Source organism: Phascolarctos cinereus, unplaced genomic scaffold (assembly GCF_003287225.1).
Source record: "Phascolarctos cinereus isolate Bilbo 61053 unplaced genomic scaffold, phaCin_HiC Scaffold_2;HRSCAF=192, whole genome shotgun sequence".
Lineage (NCBI taxonomy): Eukaryota > Metazoa > Chordata > Mammalia > Diprotodontia > Phascolarctidae > Phascolarctos > Phascolarctos cinereus.
In genome coordinates, this window is record NW_027555625.1 from 262,079,005 (window position 1) to 262,098,824 (window position 19,820).

A 19,820-nucleotide genomic window follows, 5' to 3' on the forward strand; every position below is an offset into this window, starting at 1 on the left:
CTGACCCTCCTCCACCCTCGACCCAAGCCCCTTTCTCTGAGACTGGTTTTGCCTTCCCTGAAGAATAGAGATCTCTTAGACAAGTGTCACTCCTGGCATTGCCTCAGGACCCTAAACACTTCCAAAACAGGGGAGTCATAGCTGGACATCTGAGTTCAAGACTTCCCTGGTTGGCCTGCAATCCCTGGAGCATGCACTGGTATCCAAGGGGCCTTCCATGGCAAAGGTGAACTCTGACTCTTGCATGCAGGTGAGAGAGTGAGCAGAGAATCTTCAATTTCTACCCAAGGGATGATTGTAAGTCTACAGAACTAGTCACCTAGTCTGATCAGAGCAGCAGCTAGCCTAGGGGTCAGGTCCCAGGCAGGACTCATTGCCTTGGAAATATTAGCCAGAAACCTCTTAGTTTATTACCCATCTCTAGGTTATCATGCTCTATGCTAAAATCCCATTTTCTATGAAAAGTCTTTCCTGATTCCCTTTCATTCTAATGCCTTCCCTCTTCTTGATCAGCCTGTACATTTATCCTCCGATAGCTTCTTTGTAGATAGTTATTTGTGTGTATCTTGTATAATTTATCCTGTATATGACTTGTCTGAATATAGTTATTTGCATGTTGTCTCCCCTATTAGACTGTGAGCTCCTTGAGAGAAGGGACTGTCTTTTACCTTTCCTTGTATCCCCAGCACTTAGCACACTGCCTGGGACATGATAGGCATTTAATAAATGCTTATTGACTGACTATACCACTCAAAATAATACACTCTAAGCTGCTTTTTGTTTTAAAAAAAAGTAAGTTTATCTTTCTTGACGGATTTTGAATGCCTATATCCATATTCTCTCAATGTGCAGCAAGAGAAATAGCAAAACAAAGATGAATTCTTCTCATTTTATAGATGAGGTCTAGGGGGAAAAGATAACTTGTCTATCTTCCTTTAGGAGATTATGGGAGGGGTTGGGAGGGGGATTGTAAAGATCCAGGGCGAAGATCATGGATGCCTGTCTTGGAGACCAATGGACAATTGTTGAGGGCACCATACCCCTTCCCTTCCTTACCATGACAATATGATGCCGAGAAAAGTGATCTGGGAGTTCTGCTATGTAGCACCAGTATGTTGTTTCTTGGTTGGGAATTATTACATCTGGGGCTCTTATTTCCATGGTGTTCAGATCAAGAGGCATTTCAGGGATGGAGATGTTAGGCTTCAGAAGTTGTACTCGTTGAAGCCCCTTCTGAATGGCAGATGTGTTGATGGCCTCCAGGGACGGGGATGGCTCATCAAGAAACCCATACACCAAGTGTGTGGTGCCATCCTGCCACGGAAACACAGAATGCCAGTGTCACAGGTACACTCATTTCAGCCCAGGATCGCACACCTCATTAGTACCCGGCCCTTGGGATCCTTCCCTCTGACTTAAGAAAATGGAGAACCCCTCCCAGAACCTCCATTTAGGCATGGCACCCAGACCAGTCATCCCTTCATTTCTCACCCCACTGCACTCTTCCAGAAGTCTCCATCATGTCCAATTCCCCTTTCTTCTTCCTCCCCCAACTCCCCTCTTCCTTTTGTGCATTGTCTTTCCCTATTAGACTGTAAGTTCCTCAAGGGCAAAGACTCTCTTTTTTGTATTCCTATTCTCATCATTTAACACAAAACCTGGCACATAGTAGGCACTTAATAAATGTTTATTAACTGACTGACCCATCTGACCTTGATTGGCTATTCTGTCTACCTATGTGACTGGATCATGTTCACCATCCTCCTCACCCTCACAACTGTCTCACAACCCTGAGTATGACCTACTTGGAACATTCATGGTTCCTGGCTTTCTAAAGAAGTAGATGCCAATCTGAATGGGCTGGCATGAGCAAGGCCTGGGGTGACATCCCTTCCTCTAACACTCACTGTCTATGGCAAATATACAGTATAGTCTGTCTTTGTGCTGGCCTCCAATTATTCTATGTGAGTAAATCTTATCTCCCCAACTATATTATCCCATTGAATGAAATAGATGAGATCTTACAGATCACTTAATCAGACCCTTTTCATTTTACAATATGGGAAATAAAGAACCAGATGGGAACAGGAATAGGGCTCAGAGTGAGTTATTGGCTGGTAATCTCCCAAAGGGCAGTGACTGGATCTTTTCATTTTCTCATGCGTCTATGTATTACAGCATGTAGTAAAAATATTTCATTGAACTGAAAGTACATCGGAAAGAGAATTGGCTCTGCACTAAGAGGGTCTGGGTTCAAATCACACCTCTGATACTTACTACTTGTATGACTTTGGGCAAGTCGTTAAACCTCCCTGGGCTTCAGTGTGCTCACCTCTAAGAGGAGGGGGTTGGATTAGACGAATTCTGAGGTCCCTTTCGGCTCTAGACTAACAAGCCTATGAACTTATTCTGAATTTTCACTGCCTTTCTTTTGCAGCCTTGGAGCAACTGTCTGAGCTGCTGGTGTGGGAGGAAAAAAGGAGAGACAGAGACAAAGATGGAGAGGTGGACAGAGAGAGAGACCCTGACGCTCAGCCAGAGTGAGAACTGAAGATCACTTTTTATCATTTTGCTCAGAATAGCAAAAGCAGGGCTGTTATATTCAAGGCATTGCTTAGAAATTACATCAATGTATTTTAGTAAATTCTGTGTATTTGCCTACTTTATCTCCCATTATTCCCTTTCACACACCTTAGTCTCCAAGAAAAATGGATTACTCACATTTTCCTGAACTCATACCACCTTTTGTCTACCACTGGGCTTAGCTGTGGGCAGCTGAGTGGCACAGTGGATAGAGCACCTGGCCTAGAGTCAGGAAGACTCATCTTCCTGAGTTCAAATCTGACCTCAGACACTTCCTAGCTGTGTGGCCCTGGGCATGTCACTTAACCCTGTTTGCCTCAGTTTCCTCAAATGAGCTGGAGAAGGAAATGGCACAGCAATCCACTATCTCTTACAAGAAAACTCCAAATGGGGTCACAAAGATTCAGACACAACTGAGCAAATAGTCTAGTTAATGCTATTTCCTGTAATGACAATACCCTCCCTGACCACCCAGTCAATCCCCACCTGTTGAAATTCTACCTACCCTTCAAGGGCTGGTCCATTTTCCATGAAGTTTCTACGCTCCCCTCATTATCCCTCATTTGTTGGAACTGATATCTCTTCCTCTGAACTCCCATGGCATTTCATTCACACTTCTACTTGCTTATCGCATACTGTTTCATATCCTAGTCATTTGGGGTATGTTCCTTATCTCACTATTATGCTATGACGTCCTTGAAATCAGTGACCATGTCTTATTTCTCTCTGTGTCCCTGTCACAGAGACCTACACATAGTAGGTGCTCATTTCTTCAACAACCACTTACTCAACACCTGTTATGTGCAGAGCCTTTTTCTGGGCACTGGAGGACTTACGAAAGTAATTAAGACAGCCCTTGTCTGAGTGGCTCTTTCAATCTACCCAGAGACATACAACACATACATATACGAGGATTAGAATGCAATATGGAATACATGTAAATATCCAAAGGATTAGTGATATCATCATCAAGAGAATATAACCTGATTTTGAGTGGGGATTGTGTCATTTTTTGTAATCATATCCCCTGCACCTCATACAGTGCCTGACACACAGTAGGTGCTTACTAAAGGTTGATTGATTGATTGATCATTGTCAGGAGTTCTTTCTAGCAATACGGATTACAGCTTGTCGGTTAAAGGCTAAGTCCTAGGGAGTTGCTTGAGTCACATAGATATCATACAGCCAATAAATGTCAGAGACAGGATTTGAACCCAGCTCTTCCTCTTTATCATCATTATTTTGTATTTACTTCTTATATGTTTTGGCTTTAATTATCTGTGTTTTCTCTTGTTCTCCCCAGTAGAATCCTTAAGCTTCTTAAGGGCAGGAAATATTGTGGTTTTGCCTTTATGTCTCTTGCTTTGGCATACCATAGGCTCTTAATAAGTGCTTATTGAAATGAATTGAATTGAATTCCTGATCCCAAGTCTAAAATAACACGCTATCCACCACACTGCTGCCTACATTATAGAATATAATAATACACAGGTTAAGATGGGATAGGACAGGATAGGTTGGGAGAAGATAGGATGGGGTAGGAAAGAATAGAACTGAGCTTAAAGAGGTCACAAGTGCTTTCAAGGAGAGGAGAGAAGAGAGGAGATGGGAGGGGAGGGGAGGAGAGGAGATGAAACTTCCCACTATGTGTATCAGAGATGGAATTCAATAATGTTGAGTTAAATTATGTTATAATGGAAAGAACACTGGATCTGAAGCCAAAGGACCTGGGTTCAAATCCTGCCCCATCACTTACTGGGTATCTTTGGTCAAGTCACTTAATCCACAAAATGAAGAGGTTGTATTGGATGACCTCTGAAGGCCCTTCCAGCTCTAATCTATTATCCTAATATCCTATGAAAACAAAACAGGACATGTTCCTCCTCTATAACTGGGTGTGTTTAGAGAACGGGGGGGGAGAGGAGGGGAGAATAGAAGGAGACAGAAGATAACTACTTTGGTGACCACATGCATTCATTCAATGAACATTTTGTTAAGCCTGCATTGTGTGCCTAGCACTGGACTGGCCATTGGATTAAGTATGAAATTTAGATTAGACAAGATCCCTGACCTCATGAAACTTATAGACTAGAACAGAGCTAAGACAGAAACTCAGATGATTGTAATAGCCAATATTACCTGATAAGTGGAGGAGAGGAGTGTAGAGTATTATGTGAGGTCTAGGAGAAAGCCATTATCAACCCAGGAAAGGAGGGAAGGCTTTATGAAGGAGGCACTATTGGAAAGGATAGGTATGCAGCAGTCATAGAGGGGAGGGAGGGAAAGCATTCCAGGCTCATGGACACAGCCTGCAGGGAGGTGAGAAAGCTTGGGGTGGTGTTCAGAAGGTCAGAATGTAAAACAGTTTGATTAGAGAACAAAACATAGGGAGGGCAGGAGAATTAAATATGGCTCACTGGGGAAGGACTTGAAGGACAAACAAAGGCTCTAGAATGGGGTGGCGAATCTGCAGCCTCGAGGCCACATGTGGTCTTCTAGGCCTTTTGATTGAGTCCAGGTTTTACAGAACAAATCCTTTTATTAAGGGGATTTGTTCTGTGAAGTTTGGATTCAGTCAAAGGGCTGCACTTGAGGATCTAGAGGGCCACATGCGGCCTCGAAGCTACAGGTTCCCTACCCCTGCTCTAGAACCTTGCTCTGGAAGCAATTGGGCTTACATGGATATGGTAAAAGACCTCTAGGTAAGGAACTTCTCTGCCAGACCACAGCGACCAATGTTATGAGTCAATGTGAAGAGTTGTTTTTACAAAAAAATGCCCTCCAACCCTATCATATTGATGAACTCTGGCTGGGCCACCTCGCAACCCTCTCCATTGTCTCTGGGCTGCCATCTTCCTATGGTTGGGAAGGAGAGTTCCCCAGGAGGTTTCCTCAAATCTGTAATCAACTTCTCGCCTGCCCAAGAAGAGAGCTAATGAAAACTCCACTAGCAGCAATACTCTGACTAGGCATCCAGGCACAATCATCATTCTGAGGCAGGGGTAAAAGTATAAGGTGAGGCTCAGATTTTCATGCCCAACCACATCTTTCCTTTGCAGAGAGAGGCCTTTCTCACCTCAATGAGATAATCTCTAGGGTCACAGGTGCTGAAGGGCCTCTTAAAAAGAAGGAAGAGTCCCCCAGAAGTCTTCTGAGCCTTCAAAAGCTGGTAATCCTGTTGGGAATCAAGATGGATCCGCTCCTTTGCATCACTCCACGCATCCTGCCAAAACAAGCACAGTCAGAAAACAGGGACCGCCTTGGAAATAAGAGGCAGCGAGGTGGTGTGGCGTATAGAGCGCTAGACCTGGGGTCAGAAAGACCCGAGTTCAAAACCAGCCTCCAACGCTGGCCAGCTGTGGAAGCCTGAGCAAGACGCTTGACCTTTGTCTGTCTCAGTTTCCTGGACGAAAAAATGGGGATACTAACAGCACCTACCTTCCGGGTTGTTGTAGGGATCAAATGAGACAATATTGTAAAAATGCAAACTTTCAAGCGCTGCTGTGATTAGTATTCTAGCAGGACTCACAAGTACGGCGCCTGAGCATTCTAGTGCTTAAAGGGGACCTCTTGTTGCTGTTGTTTAGTCATTCAGTCGTGTCAGACTCTTCCTGACCCCACTTGGGGTTTTTTTTGGCAGAGATACTGGAGTGATTTGCCATTTCCTTCTCCAGCTCATTTTACAGATGAAGAAACTGAGGCATAGGGGCAGCTAGGTGGCTCAGTGGATAGAGCACCAGCCCTGGAGTCAGGAGGACCTGAGTTCAAATCCAGCCTCAGACTAAATGCTTGACACTTACTAGCTGTGTGACCCTGGACAAGTCACTTAACACTAATTGCCAGAAAGAAAGAAAGAAAGAAAGAGAGAGAGAGAGAGAGAGAAAGAGAAGAAAGAAGAAAGAAAGAAAGAAAGAAAGAAAGAAAGAAAGAAAGAAAGAAAGAAAGAAAGAAAGAAAGAAAGAAAGAAAGAAAGAAAGAAAGAAAGAAACTGAGGCAAACAGGGTTAGATGACTTGCCCAGGGTCAGATAGCTAATAAGTATCTGCTTACTAAAGTGGCCTTAGATGCCATTAGATTAAATTCCTCTGTTTTACAGATGAAGAGCCTGAGACTCAGAGAGAAGTGGTTACTCTGTCTAAGGTCTCACAGTGGGAGTTTATGCCAGAAGCAGGGCTAGAACCCCAGTGTCCTTACTCCAGGTTCATGCTTTTTGCACAGCAGCATTCTCTGCGGGGCAGCACGTTGTAGTGGGTAGAAGGTTGTATCTGAAGCCAGGAAAACCTCCGTTTCATTCTCAACCCTCGTCCTTAATAGTTTTGTGGCCACAGGTAAGTCATTTAGCTATTCTGAGCATCAGTTCTCTCATCCAAGAAAAGAGGATTGTAATATCTGCCTCAAAGGGTCTCAAATGAGATGACGGATGTGAAGTTCTTCACAAAGGTTAAAGAGCATACCAAAGGTCTTAGTGTAGTTTTAAGCCGATTAAAGCCTAAATTGCACTAAGACTTTGGGGAATTATATATATATATATATATATATATATGTGTGTGTGTGTGTATATATGTATGTGTGTGTGTATATATATGTTTACACACATGTATATATGTGCATATAATGTAAGTTTATACATATACACACACATGCGTGTATATATTTGTATATGTACATCTCTACATATATGTGTGTGTGTGTGTATATATATATATACATATATATATATATATAATGAATATACTTTAAGATTAATTTGCACAAAAATTTCCTATTAAAGCAAATGTCAGGTCCAGGCCATTTCTTTCCTCCTTTAACAATAAATTCAACTAAGGCATTCTAGAATGTTTTTAGCTAAAATCTTTTTTTTTTCTGAAATTTCTAAAGATTCTTCCCCCCCTTTTTAAAGTTTAAATGCATACATACATATATACATAATATTTATATATATATGTATACACACACATGCATACACACATACATATTTATATAAAATGAGGCCATTGTCCTAGAGTACTGAGAGATCATATTGTCCAGGGTCACATAGGCAGGATGTGTTAGGGCAGAGCTTGAAACTGGATCTTCCTGCCTCCAAGGACAGTTCTCTATCTACTATCAGTGGATAGAATGCTGGGCCTGGAGTCAAAAAGACTCATCTTTGTGAATTCAAATCCAGCACCAGATACTTATTAGGTATGTCACCCTGGGCAAGTCACTTAACCCTATTTGCCTCAGTTTCTTATCTGTAAAATGAGCTGGAGAAGGAAAAGGGAAATCACTCCAGTATCTTTGCCAAGAAAACCCCCAATAGGGTCATGAACAGTCAGACAAACTGAAAATGACTGAACAGCGGGAAATGTACATGTGAAATATGTTAATACTGTTATTATGACATGTACATATAACATACACACGTATGTTATTACTATATTATATCTGTTTCTATACATGTTGTTGTTACTATTATCATCAAAAGACAGCTTGGCATAGTAGATAGAGGTGTTCTGCCTGAGACACATGCTGGCTGTGTGACCTGGACAAGTCATATGATCTCTCAGTGCTCTAGGCTGGAGTGCCAAATTCAAATGGAAATGGAGGCGACTAAACAGTACATAAGGATCTGTGTAGGCTGCATATTGATTTAGAAAACCACATATTATTATTATCTATGTTTCATCATACTTCTATTTATTCTGTTCAACATTTCCCAGTTGCATCTTCCTCTGATTCAGGCTGCACTAGGGAGAGCAGCATGTTTAACACCTCTGATCTAGGCAGCTCTCTTATGAATATAAGATGCATTTAGGGTTAGGGTTAGGAGCTGACCTACATTCATAGAAGGTATTTCCTCCTCTTGGAATTCTCCACAACAACGAAATCATAAGTCCCTATTCATATTATTGTTAGAGGGCTACCTGTGTGGTGTTATTGGAGAGGGCCCTGAAAACTCTCCTTGCCTGAAATATCTCCCTAAGTTCCATCATAACGCCCAGCACTCCATCAGTAAAGAGACTTTCTTTATCAGCCTTCATTTCATCTCAGTGCAATTAAACTGACCATTACAAGTAGGGTGAGATGGCTCTGAAATCAGCGGGCCTGGGTTCAAAGCCTACCACTTACACTTACTATCTGGGAAACCTTTAGCAAAACCCCTAATCTCCTGAGACTTTGCTTCCCTCATCTGTAAAACAAGAGGGTTAGACTATATATAATGGGCTTGGAGAGGAACAGAATTTGAGAGTTGGACCATCTAGTTGAGCCCAAATACAAAAGGAATCCCCAGTATGGGACCTCTGACTTGGTGTCCTTTGAGGATCCTTCCAGCTTCAGATTAATGAACCTACTGTGTGCAAGACACTATGCAGGAAATTGTTGTTGTTTTTCAGTTGTGTCTGACTCTTTGTTGACCCCATTTGGGGTTTTCTTGGCAAAGATACTGGAGTGGTTTGCCATTTCCTTCTCCAGCTCATTTTACAGATAAGAAAACTGAGGCAAACAGAGGTAAGTGACTTGTCCAGAATCATACTGCTATTAAGTGTCTGAGATCAGATGTGAACTCAGGTCTTCCTGACTCTAGGCCCAGTGCTCTGTCTGCTGTACCACCTAGCTGCCCCTATGCAGGGAATACAAAGTTAGGTCTGACACAAAGCTTCCAAGAAACTCACAATCTATTTGGGATGAGGTGGGGTGGACACCGGGAGGGAGAGGGAAGGATCCAGGCAAAAGACTCATCGCACCATCACTTAAGGTAGGGAGGCAAGGGCAGAGAGAACTCAGAAGGGAAACCTCCACAGAGGAGATGACAGCTCAGTTGTGTGGTTTGTCCTTTGTTCTCAAAGAGGACCATGACATCAGGAAGATGATGCCATGATTTGCCAGTGAATTAGATTTAAGTGAGGGAAGGCTGTGCAAAGTCACCAGCCTCATTTCCTCTTCCCGAGCCATCTGGATCCAATGGTCACATATTGATCAGGACAACTGGAGATGACCCCAGTAACTCGGTTGTTTACACCTTGAAGGAAGGTAGGCGCTTCAGCTTATAGCGTTGGAGATAAGATTTCAGCAAAAGGTTATAAAGAGATCAAAGACCAAGAGATGGGAGAGGACAGGAAGAGAGTAAGAAATGGAGGGTAGTACAGCCAGGAGCTAGAATTTGTAGAAGGGAATGAGAGAAGATGGAAAGGAGATAGTATATATAAAGTGACGGGCAAACAGGAGGGATTGCTGTTCCTACTGAGGTCTGGCTCTGGTTATAGGAATAGAATTCTAAGGGCCTGTATCAAGGAGCTTTCCTCAGGAGGATTACTGTTTTGTCGACTTCTAAAGTCAAAAGGGTATGTCTAGTCTTAGTGCGTGCCTATGCACTGTGTTCAGTAGCAATTTTATTTTTTCCAGCAATTTTCTAATATTCATTTAGAGTAATGCTGGGGCCCACTTTCCATGCATCCCTAGTTCAAGCACGAATATTGAACGAAGGCCCCCATCGGTATGTTGGCAGTTGCTATCGTCTGCCCCAGAGTGCAGGGAAAGTGTATCATAAAGACCCCATGCTAGAAACCAGAGCCCTTCATGTTCAAAGGAAACAATCCCATTTAGGAATATCCCAGGCACAGCCTTTCAGTTTTGCTTTTAAATCACACATCCAGGGGCCAAAACATATTTTCTTGTTTTTAAAGAGGGAAACAAAACTTTTTTGTTTTCAAAATTTCACAAGGACATGTTGCTGAGATACAAAGGGATTAACTTTAAATAAAGGCAAAAAAAAAATCTTTAGAAAAGACCTAGAATACCTCTGCTGAATTTATTGTTAAAGGTGGAAATAAAAGGACTGACATTTGTTTTAATGGGAAATTGTTGTGCAAATTAGTCTCGGAGTGTGCAGAAAGGTTAAGTGGATTTGGCTTCTTTAACAGTAGCAGAAAGAGACAAGGAGAGGGAAAAGCTGCCAGGAAGAGAACAGTAATCTTGTCATATTATCTGTCACATGCCCCACTGAGCCTTTTGAAAGAGCATCAGACTGAGGGGTAGTCAGGGTTCCTGCTGCTTTGCCAGGGTGGGGGTGGGGGGAGGACAAGAGGAGTCAGTTTCCACCTTCACCAGCCCCATAGCCCCTCTCCACAGCTGCCCCACCTTGCCCGCTCTGTCCTGCTCTAACCCAAGGTTTCACACCTACCCTTCCAAGCTGTCATTAGAAAAGTGGCCAATGTCAGTTATCCTCAGTTCACTCCTAAGCTAAGTTGTCTCTGGTTTGCTTTAAAACTCCCCTAGTGTGTTTTCGTGGAAAGAGATGGTTTTAAAACCATTGAAAACCACTCCTTTTGCTTATTCACTTGCCTGGTAGATGGCAAGAAACATTTAAATGAAGCTACAAGGACCAGTTAAATAGGGCAGGTGACCTGTGGAAGCTTCCTGGGACTTTGGTTGGACTTGTTGAAGGGATGGCTCACCTGGAAGGGAATTTCTGCACTGTTCTCTGCTCTTTGACTTAAGTTTGGGTGACTTTCAAATATTCCTGATCTAGGACTGTCCATGCTCCTTGTTGGCATATAAGTGGCAAGAGTATGGATGATCTTTAGGCCTCATTTGTCTTTGAGATGTATATCTCAATACACAGTGCACACAATATACACCCTGTGTTGAGTTTGAAATGTGCTTTTTAGTGTGTGTGTGTGTCTGTGTCTGTGTAATAGCTGAGGCAGCTAGATGGTGCAGTAGATGGAATGCTGGGTCTGGAGTCAGAAGACCAGTGTTCAAATCTGACCCCAAATACTTACCAGCTGTGTGACCCTGGCCAAGTCACTTAACCCCTGCCTACATAAAACTGGAGAAGGAAATGACATATCACTCTAGTATCTTTGCCAAGAAAAACTTCATAGACAGTTGGTCCACAGGGTCACCGAGAACCAGTCACAATTGAACAACAACACTGATAATAGAAAGCTTTCAAACAGTACTTGAAGGTTTATAAAGTACTTTACATTTGTTATGTCATTTGATTCTCACAACTTATCAGTGAGTATTAGGTGCTATTATCATTGCCATTTTGCAGATGAGGAAACTGAGGCTAGTCTCTGCAAGAAGGATTTGGACTCAAGTCTTTCTGACTCCATGAGTGTGTGTGTGTGTGTGTGTGTGTGTGTGATATACATATATATATACACACACACCTGTGGATTAGATATGTCTGCACTGTTTGCATGTCTGTGTGTGTCAGAGTTGGGATATACTATGTATTGGGTGTACATGTGCTTATCTGGGGTATTACAGATCATTTATCTGTGTTGGGTTTAGGGAGCATTGCTCATTGTGTGTGTGTGTGTGTGTGTGTGTGTGTGTGTGTGTGTGTGTGTATGTATGTATTTGTTGGGTTTGGGGTGTTTTATGCTTTGTCTATTGAAAGAATTTCAGCAGCAGAAGGAAACTCAGGGGTTCTCTCATCCAATTCATATCTGACAAAGGAATTCCAGTACCATACAGGTCATTCAGCCTGTACTTGAAGACCTACAGCAAAAGGGAACCCATTCCCTTCGAAGGCAGCCCATTTCACTTTTGGACAGCTCTAATGCTTAGAAAGCTTTTCTTTCTATCAAAATGAAATCTGCCTCTGCAGCTTCCACCTATTTCTGCCCTCTGGGTCCAAGCAGTCAGGTCTAATCCTTTCTACACAGCAGCCCTTGACGTGCTTGAAGACAGCTTTCATGGCTATCCCTCTGCCTCACATTTCCTATTTTCCAAGGTAAACATCCTTTAGCTGATCATCCTATGGCACCATTGGACCACTGCTGGACAAATCCCTTTGACCTCTGGAGACTCGGTTTCCTCATCTGTAAAATGGGAATCATAATTCCTAGGCCACACATTTGGGTGCATGTATTAGATTAAATATGTATGTGTTGCCCATGAATTAACAGGAATATGTTGTTGGGTGTGTGTGCTGCTTATTTGTTTCTCCATCATCATTCTGCTGATGAGCCAAAGTCTGTAAAAATAGCCACCGTCAAAGCAAAGAGAAGACGAACTTTCTCACCAGACTAACTTGAGAAGCTAAAAGAAGGGCTGTGAGCAAGCCATCCTATTGCTTTTAATATGATTATATCACAACGAAGGGGAGACTAAAAGGAGGAAGGGATGGATCACTGGATACCCGACAGCGGAAAAGCATAGAAAGACAAGACTTACCCCAAAATAGGAATTTTCTCCATCACTCCAGAGCACGACTAGATCGGCATTGTCAAACTCACCCCGGTCAGACATCCCAAAAATCACCCCGTACTTTAGCTTCTTGACTAGAAGTTGGAAGTAAATCACCTCCTCTGTATAGCTGACATTCCAGGACAACTCCAGGATGCCCTTGGGGTCCAGGGGGACCTTGAAAGGGAAGTGGTTTTCTCGGGGAGTTGTGCCCTGCAAAGCTGCCACCAGGATGATGAAGAAGAGGGCCACCATGGTGCAGTACATGGATGCCACCTCTCGGAGTTTGAGACTGGGACACCAAGCTCTTCTGTGGTGGCTTCCAGGGGCTTGCATGACTCTGGTGCACAAACTCTGACTCTCAGTGGTCATTTATGCCTTAGTCCTATGAGGGGGAAAGGGGGGAGATGGGTCTTGTAATTACATTTGCCTGCTGGGAAATTTAATTGTCCTGGTGACCCCCCCCCATTACCCTGCCCCAGGCTAAACGCTTTTCATTCTCTACCCTTCCTTAATTGACTATAATGGTGCATGGACATCATCAGAGGGAATTAAACTAGACTGAATTGATTTCATTGTCTCTTAAATATCCTTGAATGGCTAGACCAGAAAACTGCTTACTTACCCTCAAACTGGGCTTCTTTTGAAGTCTAGCTGTGAGTTACATATAACTTTACCCCTGACATCCAAATTTTGGGTAATCTCTCTCCATCTCTATCTCTCTGTCTCTTTGTCTCCACGCATATGTATTCTCTGTCTCCAACCTTCTCTTCTTCTCTCCCTCCTTTGGTCTTTCAGCTAAGCTCTCCATAATTCATAACCTAGTAAAGGCTCAGGCAGAGCTATGCTCTGTGGCTCATAGTTGGCCGATACTATTTCTGGCTACTATTTTTCCTATTTCTTTTAAGGCTCCATTATGCTCCAGATGTGGACACACTGAACTTTAAAGAACCCTAATTATTAGGTGCTCGACACTGCACGTTCTGTGCTCGATTGCTTCTAAACCTCCATCTCTAGGCTCTCAAAATCTGGTCCCCCTGCTTCTCTATTAGCCGGTCTCAGTAGGGGTCTGACTATTCATTCCTGGGTCCCTTAGGCAGAGCTTTCTGAGGCCTGATCTTTGGAATACAAATTCACACCTTGTTAAGTCAATTATAGTACAGTGGAAAGCATACTGAATCTGGAGTCAAAGAGATGGGTTTCAAATCCTAGCTCTTCCATTTGCTACTTGGGATCTTGGGAAAGTCACTTCTTTGGGCCTCAGTTTCCTCTCTTATAAAACTAGGGATTAAATTCGAAGGGAGGCAGCATGGTGTGGTACACAAAGCACGAGACTCAAGAGAGGGAAAACTTGGATTTAAATCTTGCCTCAGACACTAACTAGCCATGGGCAAGTTACTTAACATCTTTCCTCTGTTTCCTCATCTTTCAAATGGGGATAATAGTGGCACCAAGCCTATGGGGATGTTGTGAGCATCAATGAAAAGATGTCAAGTGCTATAGCTGGCCTCTAACATCTTTCCCAGCTCTAAATGTATGAACCTGCCTAAGTAGCTGATGTCAGACATTGGTGGTTCCCACAATTCAGCTTCCTTCCTAGTCACTGTATCATGTCAATATACACACCTCACCCCTGAAACATCACTTGTTCCCTCTGCCTGACCCAAATCTACCTAAAAAGTCCTGCCTCCTTCATGAAGTCTCCCTTGACTACTCCAGTCCTCCCTGATCTCTCTTCCCTCTGAAATCCTACAGCACCAACCTCGTCCCTCCCATCACTTTCCCACCTAGAATCCTTCCTCCTCCTCAGCTTGTTAGAATCATTAGGGGACATGTTGAATACCTTGAATATGGAATTTTCTCTCTCTGTTCTATCCCGGTGATAATGTCAGCTTTCAAGAGGCCTTTCTTTGCTTGAGGCAGTGGCCAGCCACGACTCCAGCAGACTGAGAATGAAGCTTGCTACCAACCTCCGGACCAAGAGGTGATGGTGTCTCAGTGTAGAATGAAGCACATTTTTAAACATGGTCCAGTGTGGGAATTTGTTCTGCTTGACTGTTTATTTAGTAGAAGGATGGTGGGTTTTTTACTTGTTTGGGAGGATGGAGAGGGGAGCTAGTGATAGTGTTGTCAAAAAGAAAAAAGAAAAGAAAGAAGAGAGGGTCATTGAAGCATTTTTTAATGTCTAGAAGAGGACAGGGGAAGTTCAGAAGGAAGGACAAACAAGCAAGACTGCTTTGAAAAGTACTATGTTGAATGTATTACATAATCTTTTCAAAAAATAAGCTATGTGTAATAGAGACTCATAGTCTCACGTATCATCTGCTTTTTCTATTCTACTTTTTATATGGAAATATTGGGGTTTTGATGCATGCTAAACATAGAATTAAACAAATAATTTTTTTAAAAGAGACCTTTCCTTATCTCTCCTGTTAATACTTCCCCCCCCCAACTACTCTATTTGCTCAGTATAGATTTTGTATTGATTCCCCAGTTGCTGTGTTATTTCTCCCAATAAAAAGTAACATCCTTGAGGACAGAAACTGTTTTCCATTTTGTCTTTGTATTCTCAGCATTGAAAACAGTGTTCCAAACAAAGCAAGTATTTATTGAGGCAACTAAGTTCGGAAATAGTGGTAGAAGGCTGGAGTTTTAGTCAGGCAGACCTGAGTTCAAAGCCTGCCACAGAGGCTTAGCTGTGTGACCCTCAGTAAGTCTCTTAACCTCTCTCAGCTTCAGTTTCCTTATCTGTAAAACGGGAATAATAATAACAATAATAATAATACCTACCTCCCAGGGATGGCATGATTGCTGATACAGAGAGAACCCTGTAAACCTTAAAGAGCTCTCTAAATGCTAACTATTAATTAATACATGCCTATCAAATGAAAATATTGTTGGGTTTAGGGTGTACTTGTACTCATGTGATAACATATCTGCTAAGTATCCACTGATTTGCATTTTGAGCCATTGTTGAATGAGTTAGTCTTGACGCCTCATTCCAGTTGTAAACGTCGCTAGGCTGGGGATCACACACAAAGTCATCTCTCTCTCCAGCTAGTTTCATGATTCTTTAACTGTTTCATATTTATTCTCTGGCAGGGGGCCAAGACCACAAATACCAACAATAGAATCACCATTTATTAAGTACTTACTGTGTACAGAGCACATTGTGCTAGGCCCTAAGGAAGATACAAAATTTACATAAGACATAGACTGGCCAGTGTGGAGTTCACAGCCTGAGAAAGAAATGAGACATAACCAGGCATAACTGTGATACATATCACCCAGTGAGGAGTGCATTAAGGGGAAGTAGAACTAAGGTGTTATGTGAGTTGAGGTAATAAAGATGATTATACGTAGGGGAAAAGATATTCAAGGACGGGGCTGGCTTGGTCAGGGCACTAAAAATGGGCAGGAAGAGCATTCTAGACCAGGGAATAATGAGAGCAAGGGTACAGAGGTGGGAAAATGTGGACTTGTGAGGGAGGATAATTGAACACAAGAAGTATTCATGGGGGAGCAACTAGGTGGTTCAGTGGTTAGAGTGCTGGGCCTGGAGTCAGGAAAACTCATCTTTCTGAGTTCAAATCTGGCCTCAGACACTTACTAGCTGTGTGACCCTGGGCAAGTCACTTGACCCTGCTTGCCTCAGTTTCCTTATCTGTAAAATGAGCAAGGGAAGGAAATGGCAAACAAGTCCCGTATCTTTGGCAAGAAAATCACAAATGGGGTTACAAAGTGTTGAACATGACTAAGCAACTGCTTCTAGGCCAGTTTTTCACTGGATCTCACCTCCTCATTCTTTGGTTCACAAGGGATCCATAAACTTGCTTTTTTTTAAATTTTTTGATCGCTGTTTTTCAGTATAATTGATTTCCTTTATATTTTATGTTATGCATTGAAAGAAATTGGGTTTCACCAGACTGTTGAAGGGGTCCAAAAATGGTTAGGAAACTGACTATGAGAAAGCTGAGTCACAGCCATTCAAGACTTGGTCTTTGGCATGGAGATCCATGCCTTCTGTAAATCTCTTTCCCTGTCACCTCTCCTGAGATGACATCAAACGTCAGTGATTACAGAGGGTCAAGTTAGTCTAGACTCATGGAGTTTGTCTTTAAAGAAATAAAAAAATGTTAATTTCACGGACTGGTGCACAGTCATGGATTGACTTGACAAGCCCCCTAGGGGAGAGAACTGACTTTGAGCAAGCGCTGCTGGAGAATTACTTTTTGCCTTGAAGTCTATTTCTAAGAAAACAGAACAATTGTGTCTTCTGTGTGATCATGAAGATTGGGGAAGCTTAGGTATTTCCAAGGGCTCAAAGACCCATTCAATTTTAGACAAAAGAATAGGTGGGAGAGTCTCTGAGGAACAGTGGATTCTAGAGCCTAGGAGACCTGGGTTCAAATATCACCCCTGATAGTTACTACTTATGTAACCTTGGACAAATATATCACTTAAATTCCCTATACCTCAGTTTCTTCAATTGTAATATAAGGTTGTCGAACTAGCTGGCTTCTAAGGTCCCTTCCCATTCTAGAGCTACGACTTGTCCCTGTTTTTATTCTAGGTTCTACATTGCCCATGATTATAGAAGGGGGAGAGAGAGAAGGAAGAGAGAGAGCTACAAAAGTTAGATAGCATCTTTTACACAAATGGGTCTCCCACATCTGGAACTCATTCTCTCTTCACTTCTGCCTCCTAGGACCTTTAGCTTTCTTCAAAGGAGAGCTTGGGGGTCACCTCCCATGGGAGGTCTTTTCTGATCTCCCTGGTTGTTAACATTCTCTCTCTTGCTTAAAAATAGATTTCATTAATGTCTTTTGTGGGAATTTTTTTTACATTAAAAGTCATTTCCTTCCCCCTCTTGAAATTACTTTATGTTGTGACAAAATTACTAGTCTCAAAATTAGACAACAGCTAATTTTGCAGTTCTCTCCCTTCTGTGTTAGTGAGTCATTGAATGCTTTGTGAGGACAGAGGCAAGTTTCCCCAACTGAACTTTCCCCTAAAACTAAATAGGCCTTTGAGATGAGTTAATGACCACAACCCAGAACTTCCTTCTTAGTCTGACATCTTCAGAATCAAGTACTTATTTATATTTTCCATGTCCCAAATCCAATTATTTATCTGTTTGTTTGGTTTTTTGTTATTGTTGTTGTTTTTTTTGGCTAGGCAATGGAGTTAAGTGACTTGCCCAGGGTCACACCCAGGATCACACAGCTAGTAAGTGTTATGTGTCTGAGGTCGAATTTGAACTCAGGTCCTCCTGACTCCAGGGCCGGTGCTCTATCCACTGCACCACCTAGCTGCCCCACCAATTATTTATCTGGCTACCATCTTTGCACCTCTGTTAGACTATAAACTCTTTGAAGGCTGGAATTGTGCCTTCTTTATTTTGGTACCCTGTCCTCCAGTATGTTGCATATGCTAAACATCCAATAGACACTTGCTGAAATCACGTAAATGGCGTTACAAACCTACCATGTATAAAGCAAGGCTTTAAAGTCATGTCTCCAATAGTGGGAATGGACTGCACTAAGTTATTCCACATTATCTCAACTGATTTTACTTGAAATCAGTCACCACCAATTTAAGTGAATTGGTCACTTGTAGTTTTGTTTTGTTTTGTTTTTGTGGGGGGGGGGGTGTGGGATGTTGCCACCTGCAGATACACAGTGGAGCCTGGGAATCAAACTTCTAACCTAGCTAGCAAGGCAACTAGGTGGCACAGTGGATAGAGTGCTAGGCCTGGAGTCAGAAAGACTAGAGTTCAAACCCACACTCAGACACTTACTAGGTGTGTGACCCTGGGCAAGTCACTTAACCATGTTTGCCTCAGTTTCCTCATCAGTAAAGTGAGATGGAGTAGGGAATGGTAAACCTCTCAAGTATCTCTGCCAACAAAACCCCAAATAGGGTCATAAAGAGCCACATTCTACTGAACAACAACAACGTAGCCAGCCAACAACCTATAAAAATCACTATCCATTCCTAGACTGGTCTAACACAGTAGTAGATTTAGTTCATCTTATACATCAGCATATAGTACAATCTGGGGTAAACAGTTATTTAATAATTTTTATATTAATGACTTATTAAAATACTCTAAAGTAGCCCAATGACCCTTGTCATATGGATTTAACTCAAGGAAGTTAACAACGGACCAAGCAAGGAGAACACCTAAGATATTTGTGACTAATGGCTAGGGTGGCCAAACGCTGGCAGGGAATATTTTTTATGTTTTTGTTTGTGCTTTCTTTGTATCCCCTGTGCCTGGCACAGTGCCTGGCACATAGCAAATGTTTAATAAAAACTTGTTGATTAATTGATTGATTGATTGATTGATCTGTGCCTTGCCAGCACTGTGTAAGCAAATGTTTAACAACCAACTCTCCAGGAAAAAATATATATACCCATAATATAGTTTTGAGTTTAATCTGCATTTTCTCCACGATTTTCTTAAGTCTGGACAATCAACAAAACAATAAATTAAACCCTAATTTGTAGCATTTGCAATTTCTGGGCTGTAAAGGCTCATGCTGAAAATTTAGCTATCAGCTCTGAATAAAGTCAGCTCCAGCACACACTGAAGGGGCTCCATCCATTCCAATTCAAGTCAATAAACATTTAATAAGTATCTACTGTGTTCTGGACACTGTGCTAAGTGCTGGGGATAAAAAGCAAAAAAAAAAAAGAGCTTGTGACCTCACTGAGCTTACATTTCACTGGTAGGGTACAATTTATACACAGACAAGTAAATACAAGGTTACTTCAAGAGGGAAGAGAGGACTATATCTTGAAATGACTTTAGATACAAAACAAAAGACATCAGTACATTTTTTAAAAAATAAAATGGGACCAAAAAATTTTTAAATGAATGTTAAAATTGTCTTTACATGTAACTGAGGAAAAATAAAATATTATTTTAAGAAAATAAAGAGGGAAAGACCATGTTAATAACTGGAGGGATGAGGAAAGGCCTCCCATGGGACATGGTACTCACTTAATATTTTGAAGGAAGCTAGGGATTCAGGGAGGAAGAGATGAGGA

General features: G+C 42.1%; 1 protein-coding gene across 1 annotated transcript in view; it reads right to left on the reverse strand.

Annotated features, from left to right (window-relative positions):
* The window catches only part of DBH (dopamine beta-hydroxylase), a 34,862-nt gene extending 21,709 nt beyond the window's left edge, over positions 1–13,153 (reverse strand). The window contains exons 1-3 of the mRNA XM_020981948.2: positions 12,753–13,153; positions 5,660–5,806; positions 1,057–1,314 (exon numbers count right to left, since the gene is read on the reverse strand). Coding sequence (XP_020837607.1) covers positions 1,057–1,314; positions 5,660–5,806; positions 12,753–13,136 — 789 coding nt within the window. The 5' untranslated portion in view covers positions 13,137–13,153. The remainder of the gene's footprint in view (positions 1–1,056; positions 1,315–5,659; positions 5,807–12,752) is intronic.
* Between the last annotated feature and the right edge of the window lie 6,667 nt (positions 13,154–19,820).